General features: G+C 41.0%; 1 protein-coding gene across 5 annotated transcripts in view; it reads left to right on the top strand.

The window, feature by feature from the left end:
• Positions 1 to 24,679, top strand: part of syt14a (synaptotagmin XIVa) — a 157,287-nt gene that overhangs the window by 33,891 nt on the left and 98,717 nt on the right. For all 5 annotated transcript variants that reach the window (XM_055899162.1, XM_055899165.1, XM_055899161.1 and 2 more), the window contains exon 2: positions 15,759 to 15,806. In XM_055899162.1, coding sequence (XP_055755137.1) covers positions 15,759 to 15,806 — 48 coding nt within the window. The remainder of the gene's footprint in view (positions 1 to 15,758; positions 15,807 to 24,679) is intronic.

The raw sequence follows: 24,679 nt of genomic DNA, 5'->3' as shown, positions 1-24,679 counted from the left end.
AAAAAGCTGTGCAGCGACACTGTTAGAGCTTGAGAGAATCTGCAGAGAAGAATGGGAGAAATTCCCCAAATACAGATGTGCCACGCTTGTAGTGTCATACCCAAGAAGACTCAACTCTGTAATCGCTTCCAAAGGTGTGTCATCAAAATACTGAGTGTAAAGTGTCTGAAATACTTATGTAAATGTGATATTTACATTTCTTGTGTTGAAGGCATTTGGAAACATTTCTAAAAACTTGTTTTGCTTTGTCGTTATGGGGTATTGTGTGTAGATTGATGAGGGAAAAAAACAATTGAATCCATTTTAGAATAAGGCTGTAACATAACAAAATGTGGGAAAAGTCAAGGGGTCTGAATACTTTTCGAAAGCACTGTAGTAACTTTTAGCCAATTTTTTCGTATGTCAAACAGGTAGGCCTACCGCTTATTTCTGAAATAGGAAGAAATAGGTCCAACACAAAATCCTCTTATTGTTAGTAAAAATTAAATAACAATAAGACGACTGTTGAAATGAATTATGCCTACCCTAACCCTAATTTCCGTTTGATTGTGCCGCTGCTGCTGCTTCAAGTTTCAGCACAACAACGTAAGTTACTCGAATCTGGCTTATTGTGAGGTCAATAACTCTGATAAATTCATCATGGGCAAGAAACAAATCAATTATCGTAGTAGCAAGCTAACAAAGTTGACCTACGGTCCTCCTTCTCATCTTTGCGCTCTCCTCAAACTGAACAGAATATAGGCTAGTCCGTGCGCAATACACTGCATTTTTTTGGACTAGGCCTAATCCCCCCCAAAAATTGGTGAAGAAGCCTTTGACTCTCCTCCTGAACTGCCACCGTAGGCCTACACAGCACAGCCATTCTAAGCACAGCCATTCTAAGCACAGCCATTCTAAGCACAGCCATTCTAAGCACAGCCATTCTAAGCACAGCCATCGGAAGCACACAAAAACGGTTTTGATTAGCAAGAGTAGAGCAGGCCAGGGGGTTCAGGGTTGGAATATCAATCGCTGTGTGTAATGCAGCCTTTTTGTATTTACCCCATCTCAGCAGCTATCTTAGAAATAGAACTTTCCTCTGTTCTTCTCTGAGCATGCACTTCGTAGCCTATAGCTTTTGATTGAGCCCACACTAATTAGCTTATGGGCGCACTTGATCTTGCTCGCCCAGCGGAGAATCAGAGATGAGCGGTGTAATCGGTTACACATCAATATGTAGCATAATAAGAAACTATTTTCTTAAACACTGAGAAATGTTGCAATTTCGTAAACTACATAATTCAAACCTGGACTAGATTAAAACCTAAATACTAAACCTCTCCCCTTGACTGAATTTGAAAACGCATGGACCTCCCCCATTTTCTTCCAGGTAACAATTCTGTCAATTTCAATCCATCCCAAATAACTACATTTATAAATTGGAAAAATTGTGAGGCTTAGTGTTTTTGGCACTAAATGTTTGCTTTTTCATTACCTCCACATTCATCTGAACAACTTGTTGCGAGTGATCATTCTTTTCTCGCTGTATTTCAAAATAACACATTTCAGGTAATTCTTATTATAGAGCAACGACAGGCAATCAACATCACAATGCAATTTATCTCCATTGAGAGGATGTGATGCCATGTAACCAAATAAAAGAACCACAACTAATAGATTTTTTCAGATCTGTTTGTTTTACAGATGAATCAATCTGCCATCCAACTGACAATGGTCGAATGAACTTCATAGCAGGAAGAGGTTGGAGTGGAGGAAGGACCACGAGGGATAGAAAGAAACTGAGGAGAAAAAATGTGATGAAGTGCTTTGTGAACTTTTTAATAGCACCCTAATTTCAAGCCATCTCTTGAAAAGTCTATGTTCTTTGTCTTTATTTGCTAGTGATTTCTATTGACTAGGCCTAATTCAACATAGGAACCATTCCAGTACTGCTTCAGATATAGTGACAGTTCCTAGGCATTTCCTCTATATGGTTAATACCCTACTTCTTGTACCTTAGACTTGTCTTTGTATTACTGGCTTTTGCCCTGAGTCCATCGCTCTACAGTGTCCTCAATAGTGTCAACAGTGTCCTCAATAGCAAACAACTGTGGCCTGATTTTGCTCTGCAGGTAGTGGAGATTCCTCAAGGAAACTGGGACAAGCCCTATAAATACAAGCTCGACTGTCTGCAGCCGGGACCAGTATGTCTGGCAGATACTTCAGCTTGACTTTGTTTGTATTTGTTTATTTAACTAGGCAAGTCAGTTAAGAACAAATTCTTATTTACAATGACGGCCTACCCCGGCCAAACCCTAATGTTGGGCCAATTGCTGGGCCAATTGTTGGGCCCGATGCTGGGCCAATTGTGCGCCGCCCTATGGGACTCCCAATCACGGCCGGGTGTGATACAGCCTTGAATCAGCCAGGGTCTGTAGTGACTCCTCTAGCACTGAGATGCAGTGCCTTAGACCGCTGCGCCACTCAGGAGTATTGGTTGCAAACAATAGTTGGTCTGGGCGTGTTTTACAGCCATTCTTTTGGGAGTATTTCTAAATCTAGCTAAGAGGCAAGGTGTTAGAACATGTAATTGTAATGGTGGTTTGAAACTTTTGGTCAGAAGGATGTTTGGAGAGTGTACCCACACTGTGATATTGGTTAGTTATAGTTCAAAACTTCTATATTGTTTTAAATGTTCAATTTGTTGAGGTCAATTTAAAATCCCTTTTGTTTGTCAATTCAGGCAATCAATTTGACATGCAAATTGTTATTATAACGCTAAACAGGTGTGACATTGAGGAATTTAAATGTTATTTACTAACCCCAACATGGATTTTCATCAGCCATCAGAGAAAACGTATAGTCAGTAACTATTGGGGGACAATGAAAGTTGACTAGAAAAACTGTAACAATTGTGTTTCGGCATTCATCACTTTCCATCAACCATCCTGATGAACTAGGCTATATGCATAAACAACAGCCAGCAATATATTTTCTTAACTGTAGGAATCTGTCAGGGTGATTGACTCAATGACACAGTATTATGGGTCGTTTTAAGTCTTAGAGGGCTTAAATCATCCCAAAACAGATCAACATTGAACTCAGTTAGCATTCTGATGCCTAGAGGTGAATGTCCTTTCTGAAAAGTAACGAAAGTGCAATGTCAAATGTCAAAATTGTCTTTTCGGCCTCCCGATGGGGGAAGTGGTCTAAGGCACTGCATCGCAGTGCTAGCTGTGCCACTAGAGACCCTGGTTCGAGTCCAGGCTCTGTTGCGACCGGGAGACCCATGAGGCAGCGCATAATTGGCTGACACGGTCGCCAGGTGTACAGTGTTTCCTGCGACACATTGGTGCGGCTGGCTTCCGGGTTAAGCGGGAATTGTGTAAAGAAACAGTGCGGCTTGGCTGGGTCATGTTTCGGAAGACGCACGGCTCTCGACCTTCGCCTCGCTCAAGTCCGAAATGGGAGTTGCAGCGATGGGACAAGACTGTAACTACCAATTGGATACCACGAAAAAGTGGTAATAAAATAACAAAAAATTGTATTTTCACTGTTGCCAATTCAAGAAACAATTTAAGACATCCATGGATGCGGCAAGCCTCAGCTCGGTCAATACATGCCATTCTGCACAGCTCGATATCAACCCAGAGCATATCGGACTGCTTTTTCTCTACAACATCTCCGGATTTCTACCACAAGCTCTGAACCTTTACACCGGCTCATCGCAGCTAGCTAGCTGTAATCCGAGTGGCTACTCCTGGCTAAAGTCTCTGTCCCGAAGCAAGCACCAGTTAGCCTTGAGCTAGCCTCTAGCTAGGCCCATCTCCCGGCTAGCCGAAGAGGTCCACCAGCCAATTCTTGGGCTACAATACCTTGTTTGCCAATTGGCCTGGACCCTTTACTGTCGACACGGCGATTCAGACCCTTTACCCGCCGATCCATTACGACTGGTCTGCCGACGTAATCGTCCGAGGTGGTTTCAACAGGCTCTTTCGTTGCGACTTCGCCGGAGGCCCATCTGCTAGCCCCGGCCCGCTAGCTGTCTGAATCGCCATGTCTCCAGCTTGCCTAGCGTAGTAGCGACTACTGAATCGGCTCCCTGACTCATCTATTGCTATTCATTCCACACTATGATCACTCAGCTACACATGCCTGCCTCTCACTAATGTCAATATGCCTTGTCTATTTCTGTTTTGGTTAGTGATTGTCTTATTTCACTGTAGAGCCCCAGCCCTGCCCAATTTGCCTTAGATAGCCCTTTTTGTTCCACACCCCACACATGCGGTGACCTCACCTGGCTTAACTGGTGCCTGAACCTCTCTCATCGTCACTCAATGCCTAGGTTTACCTCCACTGTACTCACATCCTACCATACCCTTGTCTGTACATTATGCTTTGAATCTATTCTTCCACGCCCAGAAATCTGCTCCTTTTACTCTCTGTTCTGAAAGCACTAGACAACCAGTTCTTATAGCCTTTAGCTTTACCCTTCTCCTTATCCTCCTCTGTTCCTCTGGTGATGTAGAGATTAACCCAGGCCCTGCAGCCCCCAGCTCATTCTCCTATTCCCCAGGCACTCTCATTTGTTGACTTCTGTAACCATAAAAGCCTTGGTTTCATGCATGTTAACATTAAAAGCCTCCTCCCTTGGTTTGTTTTATTCACTGCTTTAGCACACTCCGCCAACCCGGATGTCCTAGCCGTGTCTGAATCCTGGCTTAGGAAGGCCACCAAAAATCCAGAAATGTCCATCCCCAACTACAACATTTTCCGCCGAGATAGCCTGCAGACTTCTGTCATACTATCCAGGTCTGTGCCCAAACAGTTGAGCTTCTACTTTTAAAATCCACCTTTCCAGAAACAATTCTCTATCCAGTTCCGCTTGCTATAGACCCCCCTCAGCCCACAGCTGTGCCCTGGACACCATATGTGAATTGATTGCCCCCCATCTATCTTCAGAGTTCGTAATGTTAGGTGACCTAAACTGGGACATGCTTAACACACCGGTCGTCCTACAATCTAAGCTAAATGCACTCAATCTCACACCATATTATCAAGGAACCTACCAGGTACAACCCCAAATCCGTAAAAATGGGCACACTCTTAGATATCATCCAGACCACCTTGCCCTTTAAATACACCTTTGCTGTCTACAACCAGGATCTCAGCGATCATTGCCTGCGTCCGTAATGGGTTTGTGGTCAAACGACCACACCTCAACACTGTCAAATGCTCCCTAAAACAATTCAGCGAGCAGGCCTTTCTAATCGACCTGGCCCGGATATCCTGGAAGGATATTGACCTCATCTCGTCAGTAGAGGATGCCTGGTTGCTCTTAAAATTACTTTCCTCACCATTTTAACCTTTCTAGGACACACGTTCCGCTAGCGGAACCCCTCGACAACATTCCGCTGAAAAGGCTGCGCGGGAAATTCAAAAGTATTTTTTTTTTTTAAATATGCAACTTTCACACATTAACAAGTCCAATACAGCAAATGAAAGATAAACATCTTGTTAATCTACCCATCGTGTCCGATTAAAAAAAAAAAAAAAAAAAATGCTTTACAGCGAAAACACAACATATGATTATGTTAGATCACCGCCAAGTCCAAAAAACACACAGCCATTTTCCCAGCAAAAGATAGTATTCACAAAAAGCAGAAATAGAGATAAAATTAATCACTAACCTTTGATCTTCATCAGATGACAATCATAGGAGATCATGTTACACAATACATTTATGTTTTGTTCGATAATGTGCATATTTATATCAACAAATCTCGGTTTACATTGGCGCCATGTTCAGAAATGCCTCCAAAATATCCGGAGAAATTGCAGAGCCACGTCAAATAACGGAAATACTCATCATAAACTTTGATGAAAGATACATGTTTTACATATAATTAAAGATACACTTGTTCTTAATGCAACCGCTGTGTCAGATTTCAAAAAAACTTTACGTAAAAAGCACACCATGCAATAATCTGAGGCATTGCTCAGATAAAACCAACATTTCTCCGCCATGTTGGAGTCAACAGAAATACGAAATTACATCATAAATATTCCCTTTGATCATCTTCATCAGAATGCACTCCCAGGAATCCTAGTTCCACAATAAATCGTTGTTTTGTTCGATAATGTCCAATACTTATGTCTAAGTAGCTACTTTTGCTAGCATGTTTAGTGCACGTGTCCAAACGCTTGCGCAGATGCAGGCGAACTCGGACGAAAACTTCAAAAAGTTATATAACAGGTCGAATAAACTGGTCAAACTAAGTAGAGAATCAATCTTCGGGATGTTATTATCATAACTATCCAATAACGTTCCAACCGGAGCATTCCTTCATGTCTGTAGAAGTTATGGAACGCAAGGCGATATCATGAGGAAAGCGCATGACCAGGAACTGGCATTCTGCCAGACCACTGACTGAAACACCTCCCATCCGGCCCCACATCACACTAGAGGCTTCTTTCCACATTCTACAGACTGTTGACATATAGTGGAAACTGACTATCCTACCGATTCTGGACTTCGGCGATGTCATTTTCAAAATAGCCTCCAACACTCTACTCAGCAAATTGAATGTAGTCTATCACAGTGCCATCCGTTTTGTCACCAAATCCCCATATACTACCCACCACTGCGACCTGTAGGCCCTCGCTACATATTCGGCGCCAAACCCACTGGCTCCAGGTCATCTATAAGTCTTTGCTGGTTAATGCCCCGCCTTATCTCAGCTCACTGGTCACCATAGCAACACCCACCCGTAGCACGCGCTCCAGCAGGTATACTTCACTGGTCATCCCCAAAGCCAACACTTCCTTTGGCTGCCTTTCCTTCCATTTCTCTGCTGCCAATGACTGGGACGAATTGCAAGAATTACTGAAGCTGGAGACATATCTCCCTCTCTAACTTTAAGCACCAGATGTCAGAGCAGCTTACCGATCACTGTAACTGTACACAGCCAATCTATAAATAGCCCACCCAACTACCTCATCCCCATATTGTTATTTATCTTCTTGCTCTTTTGCACCCCAGTATCTCTACTTGCACATCATCATCTGCACATCTATCACTCCCGTGTTAATGCTAAATTGTAATTATTTCGCCTCTATGGCCTATTTATTGCCTTACCTCCCTACTCTTTTACATTTGCACACACTGTACATAGATTTTTTTCTATTGTGTTATTGACTGTATATTTGTTTATGTGTAACTCTGTGTTGTTTTTGTCGCACTGTTTTGCTTTATCTTGGCCAGGTCGCAGTTGTAAATGAGAACAACTGCGACCTGGTGAAATAAAGGTAAAATAAAAAAATCTTTCATTCAGTGATTTGTGTATTTTCTCGTGAACATTGTGGCTTATTTTACGGTGGATGTCAAGATTGAATTCCCCTTGGTTGTGTTCGAGGCTCAAACATTTTACCCTTATGAATTTGTGCAATGTCAGACTCACAACTGTCAAGGGGCCTGTTAAGATGGATAGCAGTCCTTTCCCTCAAAATGCATAGGAAAAATTGTATAATGTTGACATGATGGATTTATTTTCACGATGCAGTTAATCAGAACACTGATCCCACAACCTGATGTGCAAATTGACGGATATAATTTTCATTTGAAGTAAAGACGATTTGTCCTGCAATGGAAATGCAATGAATGAGTAGAATGTATAGAATATGATTTAGTTATAGAATACTAAATTAGTAAAGTGGGCAACGAAATACACTATTGACGAAATTGCACTGCCCTAAGCATGTAGTTGACCTACTCAGTGTGTGGTCAAGCATTCACACCCATGCACTGCACTCTTCATAGAATTTTAAAAGACTGTTATAGGTGAGAAACATTTAGCCTCACAGTAAGGCTGTGACATGAATAGCCCTGAGAAGAGATCTGGCCAGTCTTTTACATTTCTATTACAGCAGTGCAATAGACTGTTTTCTGTGCTACCGCACGGCAAGCGATACCGGAGCGCCAAGTCTAGGACCAAAAGGCTTCTCAACAGCTTCTGCCCCCAAGCCATTAGACTGCTGAACAATTCATAAAAATCGCCACCGGACAATTTACATTGACCCCCCCTTAACTTATGGCTTAGAAAATAAAGAGTGGCATATCAGAATTGGTAGCTAAATGTTTAAGGAGTGATACAAAACAGCATTCATCCCAGTTTTATTATTGGTTTGTTTTCTATTTCATTGCTTTGTCAAAAATGAATCTTAACGTCAATTGTTGTAGATCAAGAAGATATTGCATTGTAGTAAATTCAAAATGTTAACTATATAAAAAACCCTTTGGGCTACATGTTTTGTCCTCGAAACAGCAGTGAAATGTGCATCAAGTAGCAATATTCCTGCCATAGGTTGACCTTCTTGACTAGCTCCCTACGGTGATTTTACTAAATGACTGAAGAGTTTGACTGTCTGATATTAGGTGGCTTCTTGTGTAAATATTTTCCGTCTGGATTTTAATGATTTGTACAAATTAAAAGGGAAACGATTAAAAGGGAAACGTGTAGCTCTAATAGTCGATAAACTGTATATTGAGAACCAAATGTTCAGAGACAACACGACTACTCCATGGCTATTCTATATATTACATTTCCCATAGAGGGAAATTGGAATAATGGAACACCCAATACTACCCATGGTAGGGATTGTAATAAAAAAGTGGGAAACAATAAAATACAACAGTTGATGTAGAAATAAACTACACAATACCATTCAAAATAGGGAATGTTGTAAAATAATGAGTATTCAACTTTCTATTTATAGTATTTTATAAATGGATGAGACAGTATTATAAGAAAGGATAATTAGATAAAGAATACTTCTTCAAATATAAGGAGCTGGAACACAAAAGTACTCAATCGACATGGTAGGGATAAAAACACAGCAAACAGAGGACATAAGAAGGCACAGTATGTGGGTATGTGTGGGTGTATTGTTTTGGAAGGTGGGGTGTGTGTTTTTGTGTTCTGAAAAGTGGAGTTAAGTGAGTGAAAAAGGATAATGCTTGCAAATCCCAGAGCACATGTGTGTCTGAGAGCAGGGGTTGTGAGAGAGAGCTTTCAATTTTATGCAAATATGGGATATACATTTTAAAATAAATTATAAATATAGTTTATATATCATGATCACCTAGGACTTGAAATTGGTTTATCACATTTTTGCTCAATTTTGCTTGTCTTCTCAAACTGCTGCAAATGCATACGCATTCGCACATAAAGTCATTTTTTTGAGTTGGGCTTGGGGGTGGAACAACTGTTGAACATCTGAGCTTGTGGTTGTTTGTGGGGGAAAGGGGTTGAGTGTGTATGAGTACAGTGGTTGCTCAACTAAAAGTTTTGCGATTATACTGTGGAACATAGAGGTAATTTGTGGTTTAGTACAGTACCCTGCGTCACTGCTTCATTGCTCCAGATCAGCACAAGGGGGAGTTAGAGCACTGATTATGCTTTTGGGTCCCAAGGCGCCACTGTGTCTGTAAAAATACCCTTATAGTGGGTCAAAAAAGTATTTAGTCAGCCACCAATTGTGCAAGTTCTCCCACTTAAAAATATGAGAGAGGCCTGTAATTTTTATCATAGGTACACTTCAACTATGACAGACAAAATGAGGAGAAAAAAAATCCACAAAATCACATTGTAGGATTTTTTATGAATTTATTTGCAAATTATGGTGGAAAATAAGTATTTGGTCACCTACAAACAAGCAAGATTTCTGTCTCTCACAGACCTGTAACTTCTTCTTTAAGAGGCTCCTCTGTCCTCCACTCGTTACCTTTCTTTCCCTCTAAAAACAGAAATAAATCATTCTAAATAAAAAACTGGCTTTATTTACAAATTAGTAACAATGTCTCACCCCATGGCCGTGATTGGGAGTCCCATAGGGAGGCGCACAATTGGCCTAGCGTCACCTGGGTTAGGGGAGAGTTTGGCTGGCCGGGATGTTCTTTGTTTCTCTCCCTCTAAAAACGTAAAGAAATATTTTGGCCTTTTATAAATATTATTTTGGCCTTTATTAAGATTACAATCACTCACTTTCGTTTTTTGTTTAACTAAGTAATCTAAAAAATATTGTTATATATAGCCTACCCACTGTGGTCAACTATTTCAGCATCGTTTCGTGCTGCTCTGAGACAAGCATGGAGAAACGGAAATGTTCAATTATATTCTATGATATTCTAAACTTCTTTGGGGTAGGGGCCAGTATTTTCACGTCCGGATGAAAAGCGTGCCCAGAGTAAACTGCCTGCTACTCAGGCCCAGATCCTAGGATATGCATATTATTAGTGGATTTGGATAGAAAACACTCTGAAGTTTCCAAAACCGTTTGGATGATGTCTGTGAGTAAAACAGAACTCATATGGCAGGCAAAATCATGAGAAAAAAATCCAACTAGGAAGTGGGAAATCTGAGGTTTGTAGGTTTTCAACTCTTTGCTTATCCAAGATATAGTGGAAATGGGGTCATGTTGCACTTCCTAAGGCTTCCACCAGATGTCAACAGTCTATAGAACCTTGTTTGATGCTTCTACTGTGAAGTGGGGGCGAATGAGAAGAGATTGAGTAAGGTCTCTCCCAGAGTGCCACGAGCTGACCATGCGCTGACCATGCGCGTTCATGTGAGAGTTAGCTGCGTTCCATCGCATTTCTGAAGACAAAGGAATTCTCCGGTTGGAACATTATTGAAGATTTATGTTAAAAACATCCTAAAGATTGATTCTATACATCGTTTGACATGTTTCTACGAACTGTAATAGAACTTTTTTGACTTTTCATCTGGATTCGTCTGGACTGGATTTGTGAACTAAACGCGCAAACAAAAAGGAGGTATTTGGACATAAATGATGGACTTTATTGCAAACTGGCTCTAACCAGAATAGAAAGAGGAGTGGGAGGCTCCGGTGCACAACTGAGCAAGAGGACAAGTACATTAGAGTGTCTAGTTTGAAAAATACGCCTCAAGTCCTCAACTGGCAGCTTCATTAAATAGTACCCGCGAAAACACCAGTCTCAACGTCAACCGTTAATAGGCGACTCCGGGAAGCTGGCCTTCAAGACAGAGTTCCTCCGTCCAGTGTCTGTGTTCTTTGGCCCATCTTAATTTTTTATTGGCCAGTCTGAGAAAAAGCTTTTTCTTTGCAACTCTGCCTAGAAGACCAGCATCCCGGAGTCGCCTCTTCACTGTTGACTTTGAGACTGGTGTTTTGCGGGTACTATTTAATGAAGCTGCCAGTTGAGGACATGCGAGGCGTCTGTTTGTATTTCTGATCAATTTGATATTATTTTAATGGACAATTTAAAAAAAAAAAAATCTTTCAAAACAAGAACATTTCTAAGTGACTCAATGTTTTGATCGGTAGAAATGTGTGGAGTGGTTGAAAAACAAGTTTTCATGACTCCAGCCTAAGTGTATGTAATCTTCTGACTTCAACTGTGTTTCATAATTGCTTTGTGCTGAAAGTATTAAAAAATGTGGTCGATTTGCAATCCAGGGCCCGTATCCCCAAAGCGTCTCAGAAAAGATCCTTGGAATTATGTTAAAACCTGTTTTAAGACACTCCCAGCTCAGAGTAGGTTTTATGATGACGTTAAGACACTGCCCAGACAAAAACTCTGAGCCAGGAGTAAAGTCAACTCATAAAAATTTCTTAGTCACAACAGTTTGAGGTACCACAAAGGAAAGATAGTGATGACACTCATTGCCATGGTTGCAAATGACGGGCAATAACCAATCACGATGAGGCCAGCTGTGAGCTCTATATAGGGCCAGAATACCGCATTTGGAGCCCCGGTGCACAGACCTGTGGAGGCTCATCGCATGCTTTTGTTCACAGAGAATTTTTTTTTGTTTTATAACAAATTTCCAGAAATTTTGCTATCATATGCGTATGCCTAATATGTTGGCATTCATAATACTTTTTTTGTTAAAATTCTGCTATTTTAAATAGCGTGATAGGCATGTGGTACTGAATTGTTGTTAAAAGCAACATTTTTATTACCGTTATATCAGTGTTTCCCAAACTCGGTCCTCGAAACCCCAAGAGGTGCACGTTTGATGATTATTTCATTATTTGAATCAGTTGTGTAGTGCTAGGGCCAAAAACCAAAACATGCACCCCATGAGGTTCCAAGGACCACGTTTGGGAAACCCTGCGTTATATTAACACACACGTCACTCCCGTTCAACAACCCTCTAAATAGCTTCTGGCACAGTAGGCATCAAATAACTTGATGATAATATTGCCCAACTTATAGGCATGCCCAATTTAGGCATCTTTTTTAACAACGTGATATTGCGCTCCAAAGGGATAACTTGAAATAACATGATGTACGGTGCCTTGCAAAAGTATTCATCCCCCTTGGCGTGTTTCATATTTTGTTGCATTACAACCTCTAATTTAAATAGATTTTTATTTGGATTTCATGTAATGGACATACAGAAAATAGTCCAAATTGGTGAAGTGAAAAAAATTACTTCAGTAAATAAAACTGAAAAATGGTGCGTGCATATGTATTCACCCCCTTTGCTATGAAGCCTCTAAATAACATCTGGTGCAACCAATTACCTTCAGAAGTCACATCATTAGTTAAATAAAGTCCACCTGTGTCCAATCTAAGTGTCACATGACCTTAGTGTATATAAACCTGTTCTGAAAAGCCCCAGTTTTTGCAACACCACTAAGCAAGAGGCACCACTAAGCAAGCAACACCATGAAGACCAAGGAGCTCTCCAAACAGGTCAGGGACAAAGTTCTGGAGAAGTACAGATAAGGGTTGGGTTATAAAAAAATATCCGAAACTTTGAACATCCCACGGAGCACCATTACATCCATTATTAAAAAATGGAAAGAATATGGCGCCACAACAAACCTGCCAAGAGAGGGCCGCCCACCAAAACTCACGGACCAGTCAAGGAGGACATTAATCAGAGAGGCAACAGAGAGACCAAAGACATCCCTGAACGAGCTGCAAAGCTCCACAGCGGAGCTTGGATTATCTGTCCATAGGACCACTTTTAGCCGTACACGCCACAGAGTTGGGCTTTACAGAAGAGTGGCCAGAAAAAAGCCATTGCTTCAAGAAAAAAAATAAGCAAACACGTTTGGTGTTCGCCAAAAGGCATGTGGGAGACTCCCCAAACATATGGAAGAAGGTACTCTGGTCAGATGAGACTAAAATGTAGCTTTTTGGCCGTCAAGGAAAACGCTATGTCTGGCGCAAACCCAACACCTCTCATCACCCCGAGAACACCATCCACACAGTGGAGCATGGTGGTGGCAGCATCATGCTCTGGGGATGTTTTTCATCGGCAGGGACTGGGAAACTGGTCAGAATTGAAGGAATGATGGATGATGCTAAATACACGGAAATTCTTGAGGGAAACCTGTTTCAGTCTGCCAGAGATTTGAGGTTCACCTTCCAGCAGGACAATGACCCTAAGCATACTGCTAAAACAACACTCGAGTGGTTTAAGGGGAAACATTTAAATGTCTTGGAATGGGCTAGTCAAAGCCCAGACTTCAATCCAATTGAGAATATGTGGTATGACTTAAAGATTGCTGTACACCAGCGGTACCCATCCAACTTGAAGGAGCTGTTTTGCCTTGAAGAATTGGCAAAAATCCCAGTGGCTAAATGTTTCAAGTTCATAGAGACATACCTCAAGAGACTTGCAGCTGTAATTGCTGCAAAAGGTGGCTCTACAAAGTATTGACTTTGGGGGGGTGAATAGTTATGCACGCTCAAGTTTGTGTTTTTTTGTTTTTTTCTCAATAAAAAATATTTTGCATCTTCAAAGTGGTAGTTATGTTGTGTGAATCAATTTATACAAACCCCCCAAAAATCCAGGTTGTAAGGCAACAAAATAGGAAAAATGCCAAGGGGGGTTAATACTTTCGCCGCCACTGTACTCTATGTTAATGAAATAATCGAAATAAAAATATATTAGATTATTTATTTGCCGACATTAGTGGTTATAAGTATTTAGGCATAGGCCATTCATGTGAATTAGGCCTCATGTAAAAAGTATTGTCAAAAGTGCAAGAGATACTGTTGCATGTAGACTAGGGCTAGATTATCATATAGAAATATATATATATTTTTTAATTTAACTCAAAAGAAAATGACAGTCTATGGCGCAGGAACCACTGACTCGCTGCCTTTTTCTATAATCAATGCACCTGCTGGTCATGCTTAACTGGTTGGGATAGCTCATTAGGTCTCAAATATCTGTCAAATTATATGTTTGACTCTTATGACTAAGGAGGCTTCCCACTGGTCACCAACTGGTTGAATCAATGTTATTTCAATGTAATTTGTCAACGTATTGTGACATGTAATCTGTCCTGTAAACACATTTGATTGTTGTTTTAATGGTGAAATTTCAACCAAAGGGATTATATCATCATGGTAACCAAATTTCAACATAGACAAACAAAATATCTTGAATTTGTACATTTAAAACAACAGATCTTCAACTTTATATCAATAAGCTGCACAGCACTTTCTCATGGAGAATTTATCTATAGTATCTACAGCTACCCTTTGGTCTCCGATCCAGTGTTTTAACCAAGCCCAGCCCTGCATAGCTGTGGTAGTTGTCACCGACTATTACGAATGTGCTATCACGATAATGATCGCTGAGAGTTCTCCACATAAACACTAAATAGATGCGCTGTTGCTATCGAAGTCATTCCAAAGGGTAGGTTTAAAAGAGCTAATTAAATGTGACCATACGTCATATGTCAATGATGCGATTTCGGCCTATATAACATTTTCAAAGTTATCAACAGCTATTGTTTCAATTCAACCCAGGATTCAACAAAAAATAGACAAGGGCTTCAAGCTCTGGTTGATTTAACATGTAATTATATATTTAGTGATATTGAATTATGTTTGGTTGTCAACGCAACTAAATATCAATATCAAGGAAATGTATCTTCTGCTTGCATTGACAACCAAACACAGTTCAATATCACTTTTGAAATACAAAAAATAGCCTATTAAGTTAACAATGACATGTTGGATTCACGTCTCCAACTCAACAAAAGATGTAAGTTAGAGAATGGGATTTACCCAGATGGAACTCTCCAAGCAGTAGATACAGTACATCTTCTTAAATGTTGATATTTGGTTGCATTATCAACCAGACAAAATTCAATATTACTTTTGTAATACAGTTAGTAGCCTAAGGTTAAGGCTGTTACAAACTAATGTAACATTTAACCTTAAAATGTGTAACATATCCATGGAAACATTTTTAGTGTTTTTTACTGTAACTATACATTTTTTACTGTAACTATAAATGAGTTCATATTTAATAATATAAAGTGTGCATGTTCAAGATACCATGCATAGGGCCCCGGCTTTCCTTTGGATTCTGAAATTGCGTACATATGATCGTCAATATCGTTTAGTCATGTAGAATCAATAATCCCCAGTTTACAATTGGCTCATTCATCCCCCTCCTCTCCCCTGTAACTATTCCCCAGGTCGTTGCTGCAAATGAGAACGTGTTCTCAGTCAACTTACCTGGTAAAATAAATAAATAAATAAAATCACAACAGACATAGAAGTTCCATATGCGTGTTTGACCGCATTTCTGTTGTCTTGTCTATTCTCTCTCTGCTAGTGAAATCCAGATTTTTTTGTCAGCATATCTGTGTCATTGACTCCTAACCTGTTGTTTTTTATTGTATATCCATGTATGGTTATTATTTGTTTGGCTTCCATTATGCGTTACAGGCCATTTAAAAATGCATTGTCTTTCCAGGTGGTGAGCGCAACTGTGGAGTACATGAGCTCATCTGCGTCAGAAAAGGTAGGGGCACTCCCCACCTCACCTCCCTGTTCCACAACCATCCCCATGAATCGCTGTATAATGTCTGGTCATGTTGTAGATGTCGAAAATCCACCTGTTTCACTGTTTATTGCCTTCTTTTAGGGTCCATTTGTCTGGTTCTTTTTGCTTTGCTTTTGCTTTACTGAGAAAAAACTTGCTGTTTCCTTGTGCCTGTCCTGTGTGTGTTCGGACTCCCCGTCCCGTGTTTTGTTAGCGCTGTTTTAGAAGATAATGACGGGAGAAGGTTTTAGTGGTTTGAGGCGAGAGGTTGGGGTTAACCAGGAAATAAATAACCCTCCTGAACATCACGTACGGTATAACAATGGGCCTAGAACAGGAGTCAACAACCTTTTCTAGCATGACAGCTACTGCAACAAGTACATTTAAAAAAAATAATAATAAATGAAACGTTGCAAGCTCCCCATTTTCTGCTTTCAAATAGGCCCATTCTTCTTAATAAACAACTCCAGGTGGCCCTAATAAAATCTGTTTTAATTTGTTTAATCTGTTTTAGTTTTCCTGAGTTCAGATTTTAGTTTTGTTTTCAGTATTACAGTTTTTATATAGAATCAATACAATTGGATGTTCTGAGTCCATGTCAATGCTTAAATCACAGCAAAATATCTTTTTTTTTGTTGGTGTAATTCCTCTTTAATTCAAGTGTGCACCTAGCGAGAGTGGGATGTGCTTGGCTAGTGATGTTTCTGTACGGCACATGTAATGGCAGAGTTTGCAAACCAAAGGCCCACCAGATCGATACAAATAATCATGCTATCATTCTGTCAGGTAGGCCTAATTTGCTGTTAACATTTAATAGAGAATGTTTTGGGCAATGCCTTTCTGTCTGCACACAAGATGGTTATCTTTAGCATTGCTAACTGCCTACACAAAGTGATAGCAATATTGCTGTAAATTAATTGGCATACTGTATATTGTGTTACGTCTGGCTTTTTAAGCCAATTGTGGCTAACCAGTGTGGGATAATATCAATGCCGCTTTGATTGGATAGAAGCTGGGAGGTTGCAGTGTCTGACATTTGTGAGATTTGTTTATGAAAGTTTGCGGTGGAACACTGGAAAATGTATGTACTTCCATAATTGTATGGCGAGCTACTCATAGGTGGGCTGTGAGCTACTGGTAGCTTGGGATCAACCTGTTGGAGACCCCTGGCCTAGAGTGTTTAGTTGGCATGATTATGTCAAAAAAGACATGTTGTGGTGTTAACCACACAAGACTGCCATCTTAAAACTTGATCTACGTTCCCCATTGTTCTACGTCCCATATGTCTGACTTGTTGCATCAACTAAAGGCATTAAAAGATTGACAACTGGACTGTTTGAATAACAAATGAAATCCATATAAGACCACCCCAGCGACGCTGAAATACAGTAGTTAGCATAGCAGCAGGAGCTTTGATGCTCCCGAGGCTAGCTCATGTCAGTTGCATTGACCCGGTTGTCTGAGTGTGTTAGAGCATACCCAATTGATTTATTCCATGATGCAGAAAAGAGCTGGTGTCCATACAGCAGCTCACACCCAATATGGTCTGATATGTGCTACATACAGTACTCCACCTGTGGCACCCGAGTGGCGCAGCAGTCTAAGGCACTGAATCTCAGCGCTGGAGGCGTCACTACAGACCCTGGTTCGATTCCAGGATGTAGCACAACTGGCCGTGATTGGGAGTCCCATAGGGCGGCGCACGATTGGCCCAGCGTCGCCCCGGGTTATGGTTTGGCCGGGGTAGGCCGTCATTGTAAATAAGAACTTGTTCTTAACTGGCTTGCCTTGTTAAATAAGTAAAAACAGGTACACACATCAAATGTTTTTGCTTTGCTCAGTCTTATCTGGCAGTTTTGAAGGTGATTGATAAGGTTCCTATGCAGTTTCATGTATTACTCTAAATAGCTGTCCTCTACTCAGTGGCGACCATTCATTCAGGGCAGGTGGGGCAGACCCACATTTTTTTAATTTTTTGGGAGGCTTTCCTGTTTTGCATGTTATTTGTCATCAATACATGTCACATATCAGTTTGCAAACAATGTAAAAAAATATATATATATCATTGAGTTAATAAAGTTACAAACAAACATGGTCTCTTTTGTTTTCTTGAGTAAGACAGCTCCAAAATGCAGGTGTTTCAGCCTAGCTCAGTGCTTTCTGTGGTGGTGGGGCAAGCCAGCAGAAAATACGGAGCGTTGCCCCGTGATTGGCTGTGTTCTGTCACTCATGGGGACACTACGTGACCGCCAAGGGTAGAGCTAGAAAATTCAAGCCCCTTGGGTGCTGCCATAGTTACATTAGAAGTGCCCATCCAAGAAGGCTCAAGGTCATTGTCGACAGATAAAACTATGTAAAATCTCATCTCATCTACAGTAGCTTTGATTGGACTGATCAACATCATACTTTCAATATCTTAGCTAGCAGTCATCATCATGAATCAAGTCGACAATCTCCTGGCAAGTCCTTTTTAATCAAATTGTCTCCTGACAATCTCCTGGCAAGTCCTTTTTAATCAAAAACTGTCAAATTAAAATAAATTATAGATAAAACGTATCAGTGCTCATCGGCCATTGGACATAAACATTACACAACAAGTTGGAAATCACAAATTCAACAATGAGTGGTTTGGAAGGAATCAGTGTGGCTAACTGCAAGCATTGCAATGCAATCATTAGCCTGCTATTCAGTGGAGTGGCTGTGGGGTCCCAAGTCTTAAGATTTAGGGTCTCTTTTCCTAGTTTAAAAGGAAACATTCAACATTGGTCATGCTGTCAATGAAGGATGACTTGTGCTGCGCTCAAAACAACTTAACTCGGACATGCAAAATCTGACTTTAGTAAGTTCAAGACAACTGGGAAAAATGAACTACGACTGGGAAAATACGTGTTGAACTTTGATCCAACTCGGAATTGTACATTTGGAACTCGGGCCTCTTTCTAGAGCTACAACATGAAGATCACTGACGTCGTCATGATTGAACTTTTTTTTTTTTTTTTTCTCGAGTTCCCAGTTGTCTTGAAGCACCATAAATCCAGAGATTGGCAGACTTTGATGACAAAATTATCCCCTTAAGGACCGCCATGACACCTTCCTGTTCAAGTGAGCACAGCACAACAAGGTGAGTCCAAAAATGTCTTGTACGCTGCTGCATAAATGATATAATATGCCAGGGAGATATGTATACTGTAGCTAAGAAAGTAATACTAAGTGTATGTTGTGTAGTAAGCTGTTAGTAGCCCATGTGCCTCACCCTAATAATTTGATAAATTTTCACCGCTTTATTTCGCCTACTGTTCTGACTTGGTGGTGCACATGTAGCCTATAACCTGTTTTTGAGAAATGTAATCATCAAATATTGTAAGAGCTTTCATTGTCTGCTTATATGCCCCCTTTATTTATCCTACGGTTTTGACTTGGTGTACAGGTAGAACACTGTAAGAACAGCCCATGTTCTGAATTCTGTTGCTGTACATTTCAAAAGTGCTGAACAAATTATATTGACTACGTTCGTCCTAGCTCACTCATTGTCTTCATCGAAATTACGGATTGCCGCTTCTCCGCTTGTCGTTTCCTTATGCCATAGTTTGTACATCTCAATTGTCAGTAGAAACCACGTTTGTTTAAGCAAGTCAGCCATATCAGATATATGTTTTTTTTAGAAGGCAGTAAATGAGACTGAATAAACTGTTTCGATGCCAGACAACGCTCCGCTGATAGCCAGGTGTAGCAGTGGTAAGGTGTTGGGACTGCCGTTGGTACTCTGCTTTTGCGACAGCTTTATGTAGGTCCTAACAGTTTGTGGTCACCGTTATAGTGCAATACATGTATTGTTAAGTGTTGTATAGTGGCTTTGCTGGCATGCATCCCACATAATGTTTTTGCCCCACCAAGATTTACATGCTAAAATCGCCACTGCCTCTACTTAAGGTCAGTTATAATGAAATTCTTACTTCTATCTCTCAACTCCAGGATCATCTATTTATTCACTCAATCTTTCTTTCAAAGGGGCATTGAAAGCTTGAAAACAAACACCATCTGTTAAAATGGTCTTTGTGGACCCTCATCCTATAGACCCTATCCTGGCCGCATCATGAAAAGTTGCGTGCCCAGTTCCGAATCAGAAACTAGTTTGTTTATTGTTTACAATCCCCTGACTTCAAATGCAGCTCATGCAAGTTAAAAAATGAACACAAGTAATCAGCTGGTTGTCATCTACGACATCACAGGTGTCGTTGGAGGATTTGATTACCTAGCAAGTTAGCAAGCCAACGAGGCAAGGCAAAATATCCCATAGAGCTAGATAAAGCCAGAAGAATAATATAGTTGTTAAACATAGCTATAGCCAACAGTCTTGCGTGTTTTCATGGTCGTCACTCACTCACTGTGAAGTTTGTCAAGATACCGACACCATCATTAGCTCTCCTGCTAAAGAGCTTTTTGTTGCGAGGATGCGCACGCATCAATCGTACCAAACGTTTACTTGTGAACAAAAAAATGGCTCTACAGTTTCAGTGAGAGATGAAAATACATGAGATCTTGCAAACCGTGCCCAACTCTTTTACTTGTTCCAGTTTGTCCAATCTGACAAAGCTCATTTCCAGCAGACATTGTTAAATCCACGTCATATGAGGCGACAGTACAGAATGTCCTATTTGATGCTAATGCTAGTGCTTTCCTCCTTCTTTCATGCAGTTCACTGTAATGACTCAAAGACCCAAGTTAATAGCCGCAACTGGACGCCGAGTATGCTCACGAGTGTGTGCCGGAGGACGTGTATTATTATGTGTGTGGTCTGGTTCTGTAAGCTTGAGTTGGTTGTGTGTTATTGAAATGGTGTTTGTTTTATACCATGTGTTTTGTCTGTGTGTAGGAGATGCCAGGGACAGTGTGCGTGTGTGGTGAGTGGGCACTATGAGAGCGATTATGTACTGGGCTGTATGTGGGTGTCTGCCGTGGAGATGATTGGTGCTTTCTGACCTTCCGGATGGCAACTGTTGCCATGCCAACAGAATAAAGCCAGGCAAGCCAGAGTTAAAAAAGGAAGGAATAAGCATTGATGAAAAAAAACAGTCACCGTTGAGAAAAGCAAATGGACACAGGCCTACATTCGGACTTTATCACAGAGTTAATTTGGCTTCATCAAATAATTAAGCAATAAGGCAGGAGAACTTGGAATTATGTTGTGATAACTCCCATCTAAGGGCTGTTCTAATGCGAAGCCGAGGGCCGTAAAAAACAGCCGTTCGGAGGGAGTTATCACACCATAATTCCTGAGGTCGAGGGTCTTATTGCCTTGATAAAATCATTGCCAACATATTAAAAAGATTTAACGACATGTTTTCATTAAGTTTATTTTAATGAGTACATTTGTTTTATTTCATCCTTCAACCATACCAAATAGTCCAGGCAAAAGCCAGTAATTAGTTCTGGGATTCTGAGGTTCCTAGCCAAATGGGCTGGTTGCCGTTCTATTCTCATGTTTTGACCCAGTCGTACATTCTATTCATCTCATGTTGCTATGTTAAACAAATCATTGGCATGTAGCTAGCTTGCTAGCAGAGGTTCAATAAGCAACTCTAGTAAATGGTTGGCGAGTCCATAGGATATCAAGTTAGCCAGTTTATTAACCTATCCACCAGAGGACACATCTTTTTTTTGTTTTTACAGCTTTTCTGCTAAATATACAGTATATCACAAAAGTGAGTACACCCCTCACATTTTTGTAAATATTTGAGTATATCTTTTCATGTGACAACACTGAAGAAATGACACTTTGCTACAATGTAAAGTAGTGAGTGTACAGCTTGTAGAACAGTGTAAATTTGCTGTCCCCTCAAAATAACTCAACACAGCCATTAATGTCTAAACCGCTGGCAACAAAAGTGAGTACACCCCTAAGTGAAAATGTCCAAATTGGGCCCAATTAGCCATTTTCCCTGTCATGTGACTCGTTAGTGTTACAAGGTCTCAGGTGTGAATGGGGAGCAGGTGTGTTAAATTAGGTGTCATCGCTCTCACACTCCCTCATACATGGCACCTCATGGCAAAGAACTCTCTGAGGGTCTGAAAAAAATAATTGTTGCTCTACATAAAGATGGCCTGGGCTATAAGAAGATTGCCAAGACCCTCAAACTGAGCTGCAGCACGGTGGCCAAGACCATACAGCGGTTTAACTGGACAGGTTCCACTCAGAACAGGCCTCGCCATGGTCGACCAAAGAAGTTGAGTGCACGTGCTCAGCGTCATATCCAGAGGTTGTCTTTGGGAAATAGACGTATGAGTGCTGCCAGCATTGCTGCAGAGGTTGAAGGGGTGGGGGATCAGCCTGTCAGTGCTCAGACCATACGCCGTACACTGCATCAAATTGGTCTGCATGGCTGTCGTCCCAGAAGGAAACCTCTTCTAAAGATGATGCACAAAAAGCCCGCAAACAGTTTGCTGAAGACAAACAGACTAAGGACATGGATTACTGGAACCATGTTCTGTGGTCTGATGAGACCAAGATAAACTTATTTGGTTCAGATGGTGTTACGAATCCCTTTGGCCCGACAGTCTAGGGGGGATGGTAATGGGACCCGTAACATAACTCATGCAAATTATAGTAGTGACAAAGTAAGAGTGAAAAACGAAATAACCACGACAACTAAGATCTACCGTCAAACACTCAAGGTTTATTTATAAACACACGGTAATGGGGGGAGCAGGAAAAGGGGCGGAGCTGGACCCAAGGAATGAAACAATAATCCAAAAACACCCCTAAACTAGACTAGCCTATTTCAACAACAACGGCAACCTGGTGAGGAGTACAAAGACAAGTGTGTCTTGCCTACAGTCAAGCATGGTGGTGGGAGTGTCATGGTCTGGGGCTGCATGAATGCTGCCGGCACTGGGGAACTACAGTTCATTGAGGGAACCATGAATGCCAACGTACTGTGACATACTGAAGCAGAGCATGAAACTGGGCCGCAGGGCAGTATTCCAACATGATAACGACACCAAAGACACCTCCAAGACGACCACTGCCTTGCTAAAGAAGCTGAGGGTAAAGGTGATGGACTGGCCAAGCATGTCTCCAGACCTAAACCCTGTTGAGCATCTGTGGGGCATCCTCAAACGGAAGGTGGAGGAGTGCAAGGTCTCTAACATCCACCAGCTCCGTGATGTCGTCATGGAGGAATGGAAGAGGACTCCAGTGGCAACCTGTGAAGCTCTGGTGAACTCCATGCCCAAGAGGGTTAAGGCAGTGCTGGAAAATGGCTAATTGGACCCGATTTGGACATTTTCACTTAGGGGTGTACTCACTTTTGTTGCCAGCGGTTTAGACATTAATGGCTGTGTTGAGTTATTTTGAGGGTACAGCAAATTTACACTGTTCTACAAGCTGTACACTCACTACTTTACATTGTAGCAAAGTGTCATTTCTTCAGTGTTGTCACATGAAAAGATATACTCAAATATTTACAAAAATGTGAGGGGTGTACTCACTTTTGTGATATACTGTACATACAGTTGACGTCGGAAGTTTACATACACTTAGGTTAGAGTCATTATAACTTGTTTTTCAACCACTCCATACATTTCTTGTTAACAAACTATAGTTTTGGCAAGTCGGTTAGGACATCTACTTAGTGCATGACACAAGTAATATTTCCAACAATTGTTTACAGACATTATTTAACATAATTCACTGTATCACAATTTCAGTGGGTCAGAAGTTTACATACACTAAGTTGACTGTGCTTTTAAAGAGCTTGGAAAATTCAAAAAAATGATGTCATGGCTTTAGAAGCTTCTGATAGGCTAATTTACATAATATTAGTCAATTGGTGGTGTACATGTGGATGTAGTTCAAGGCCTACCTTCAAACTTTGCTTGACATAATGGGAAAATCAAAAGAAATCAGCCAAGACCTTATAAAAATAATTGTAGACCACCACAAGTCTGGTTCATCCTTGGGAGCAATTTCTTAACACCTGAAGGTACCACATTCATCTGTACAAACAATAGTACGCAAGTATAAACACCATGGGACCACGCAGCCGTCATAACGCTCAGGAAGGAGACGCGTTCTGTCTCCTAGAGATGAACGTACTTTGGTGCGAAAAGTGCAAATCAATCCCAGAACAACAGCAAAGGACCTTGTGAAGATGCTGGAGGAAACAGGTACAAAAGTATCTATATCCACAGTAAAATTAGTCCTATATCGACATAACCTGAAAGTCTGCTCAGCAAGGAAGAATCCACTGCTCCATAACCGCCATAAAAAAAGCCAGACCACTGTTTGCAACTGCAAATGGAGATAAATATCGTACCTTTTGGAGAAATGTCCTCTGGTCTGATGAAACAGAAATAGAACTGTTTGGCCATAATGACCATCGTTATGTTTAGAGGAAAAAGGGGGATGCTTGCAAGCTGAAGAACACCATCCCAACTGTGAAGCACGGGGGTGGCAGCATCATATTGTGGGGGTGCTTTGCTGCAGAAGGAACTGGTGCACTTCACAAAATAGATGGCATCATGAGGAGGAAAATTATGTGGATATATTGAAGCAATATCTCAAGACATCAGTCAGGAAGTTAAAGCTTGGTTGCAAATGGGTCTTCCAAATGGACAATGACCCCAAGTTCACTTCCAAAGTTGTGGCAAAATGGCTTAAGGACAACAAAGTCAAGGTATTGGAGTAGCCATCACAAAGCCATGACCTCAATTTTGCAGAACTGAAAAAGCGTCTGTGAGCGAGGAGGCCTACAAACCTGACTCAGTTACACCAGCTCTGTCAGGAGGAATGGGCCAAAATTCACCCAACTTATTGTGGGAAGCTTGTGAAAGGCTACCTGAAACGTTTGACC

The sequence above is a fragment of the Salvelinus fontinalis genome, chromosome 35 (genome assembly GCF_029448725.1).
Source record: "Salvelinus fontinalis isolate EN_2023a chromosome 35, ASM2944872v1, whole genome shotgun sequence".
Classification (NCBI taxonomy): Eukaryota; Metazoa; Chordata; class Actinopteri; order Salmoniformes; family Salmonidae; genus Salvelinus; species Salvelinus fontinalis.
The sequence above is the reverse complement of the archived record's forward strand: the minus strand, read 5'-3'. Positions and strand labels throughout refer to the sequence as shown.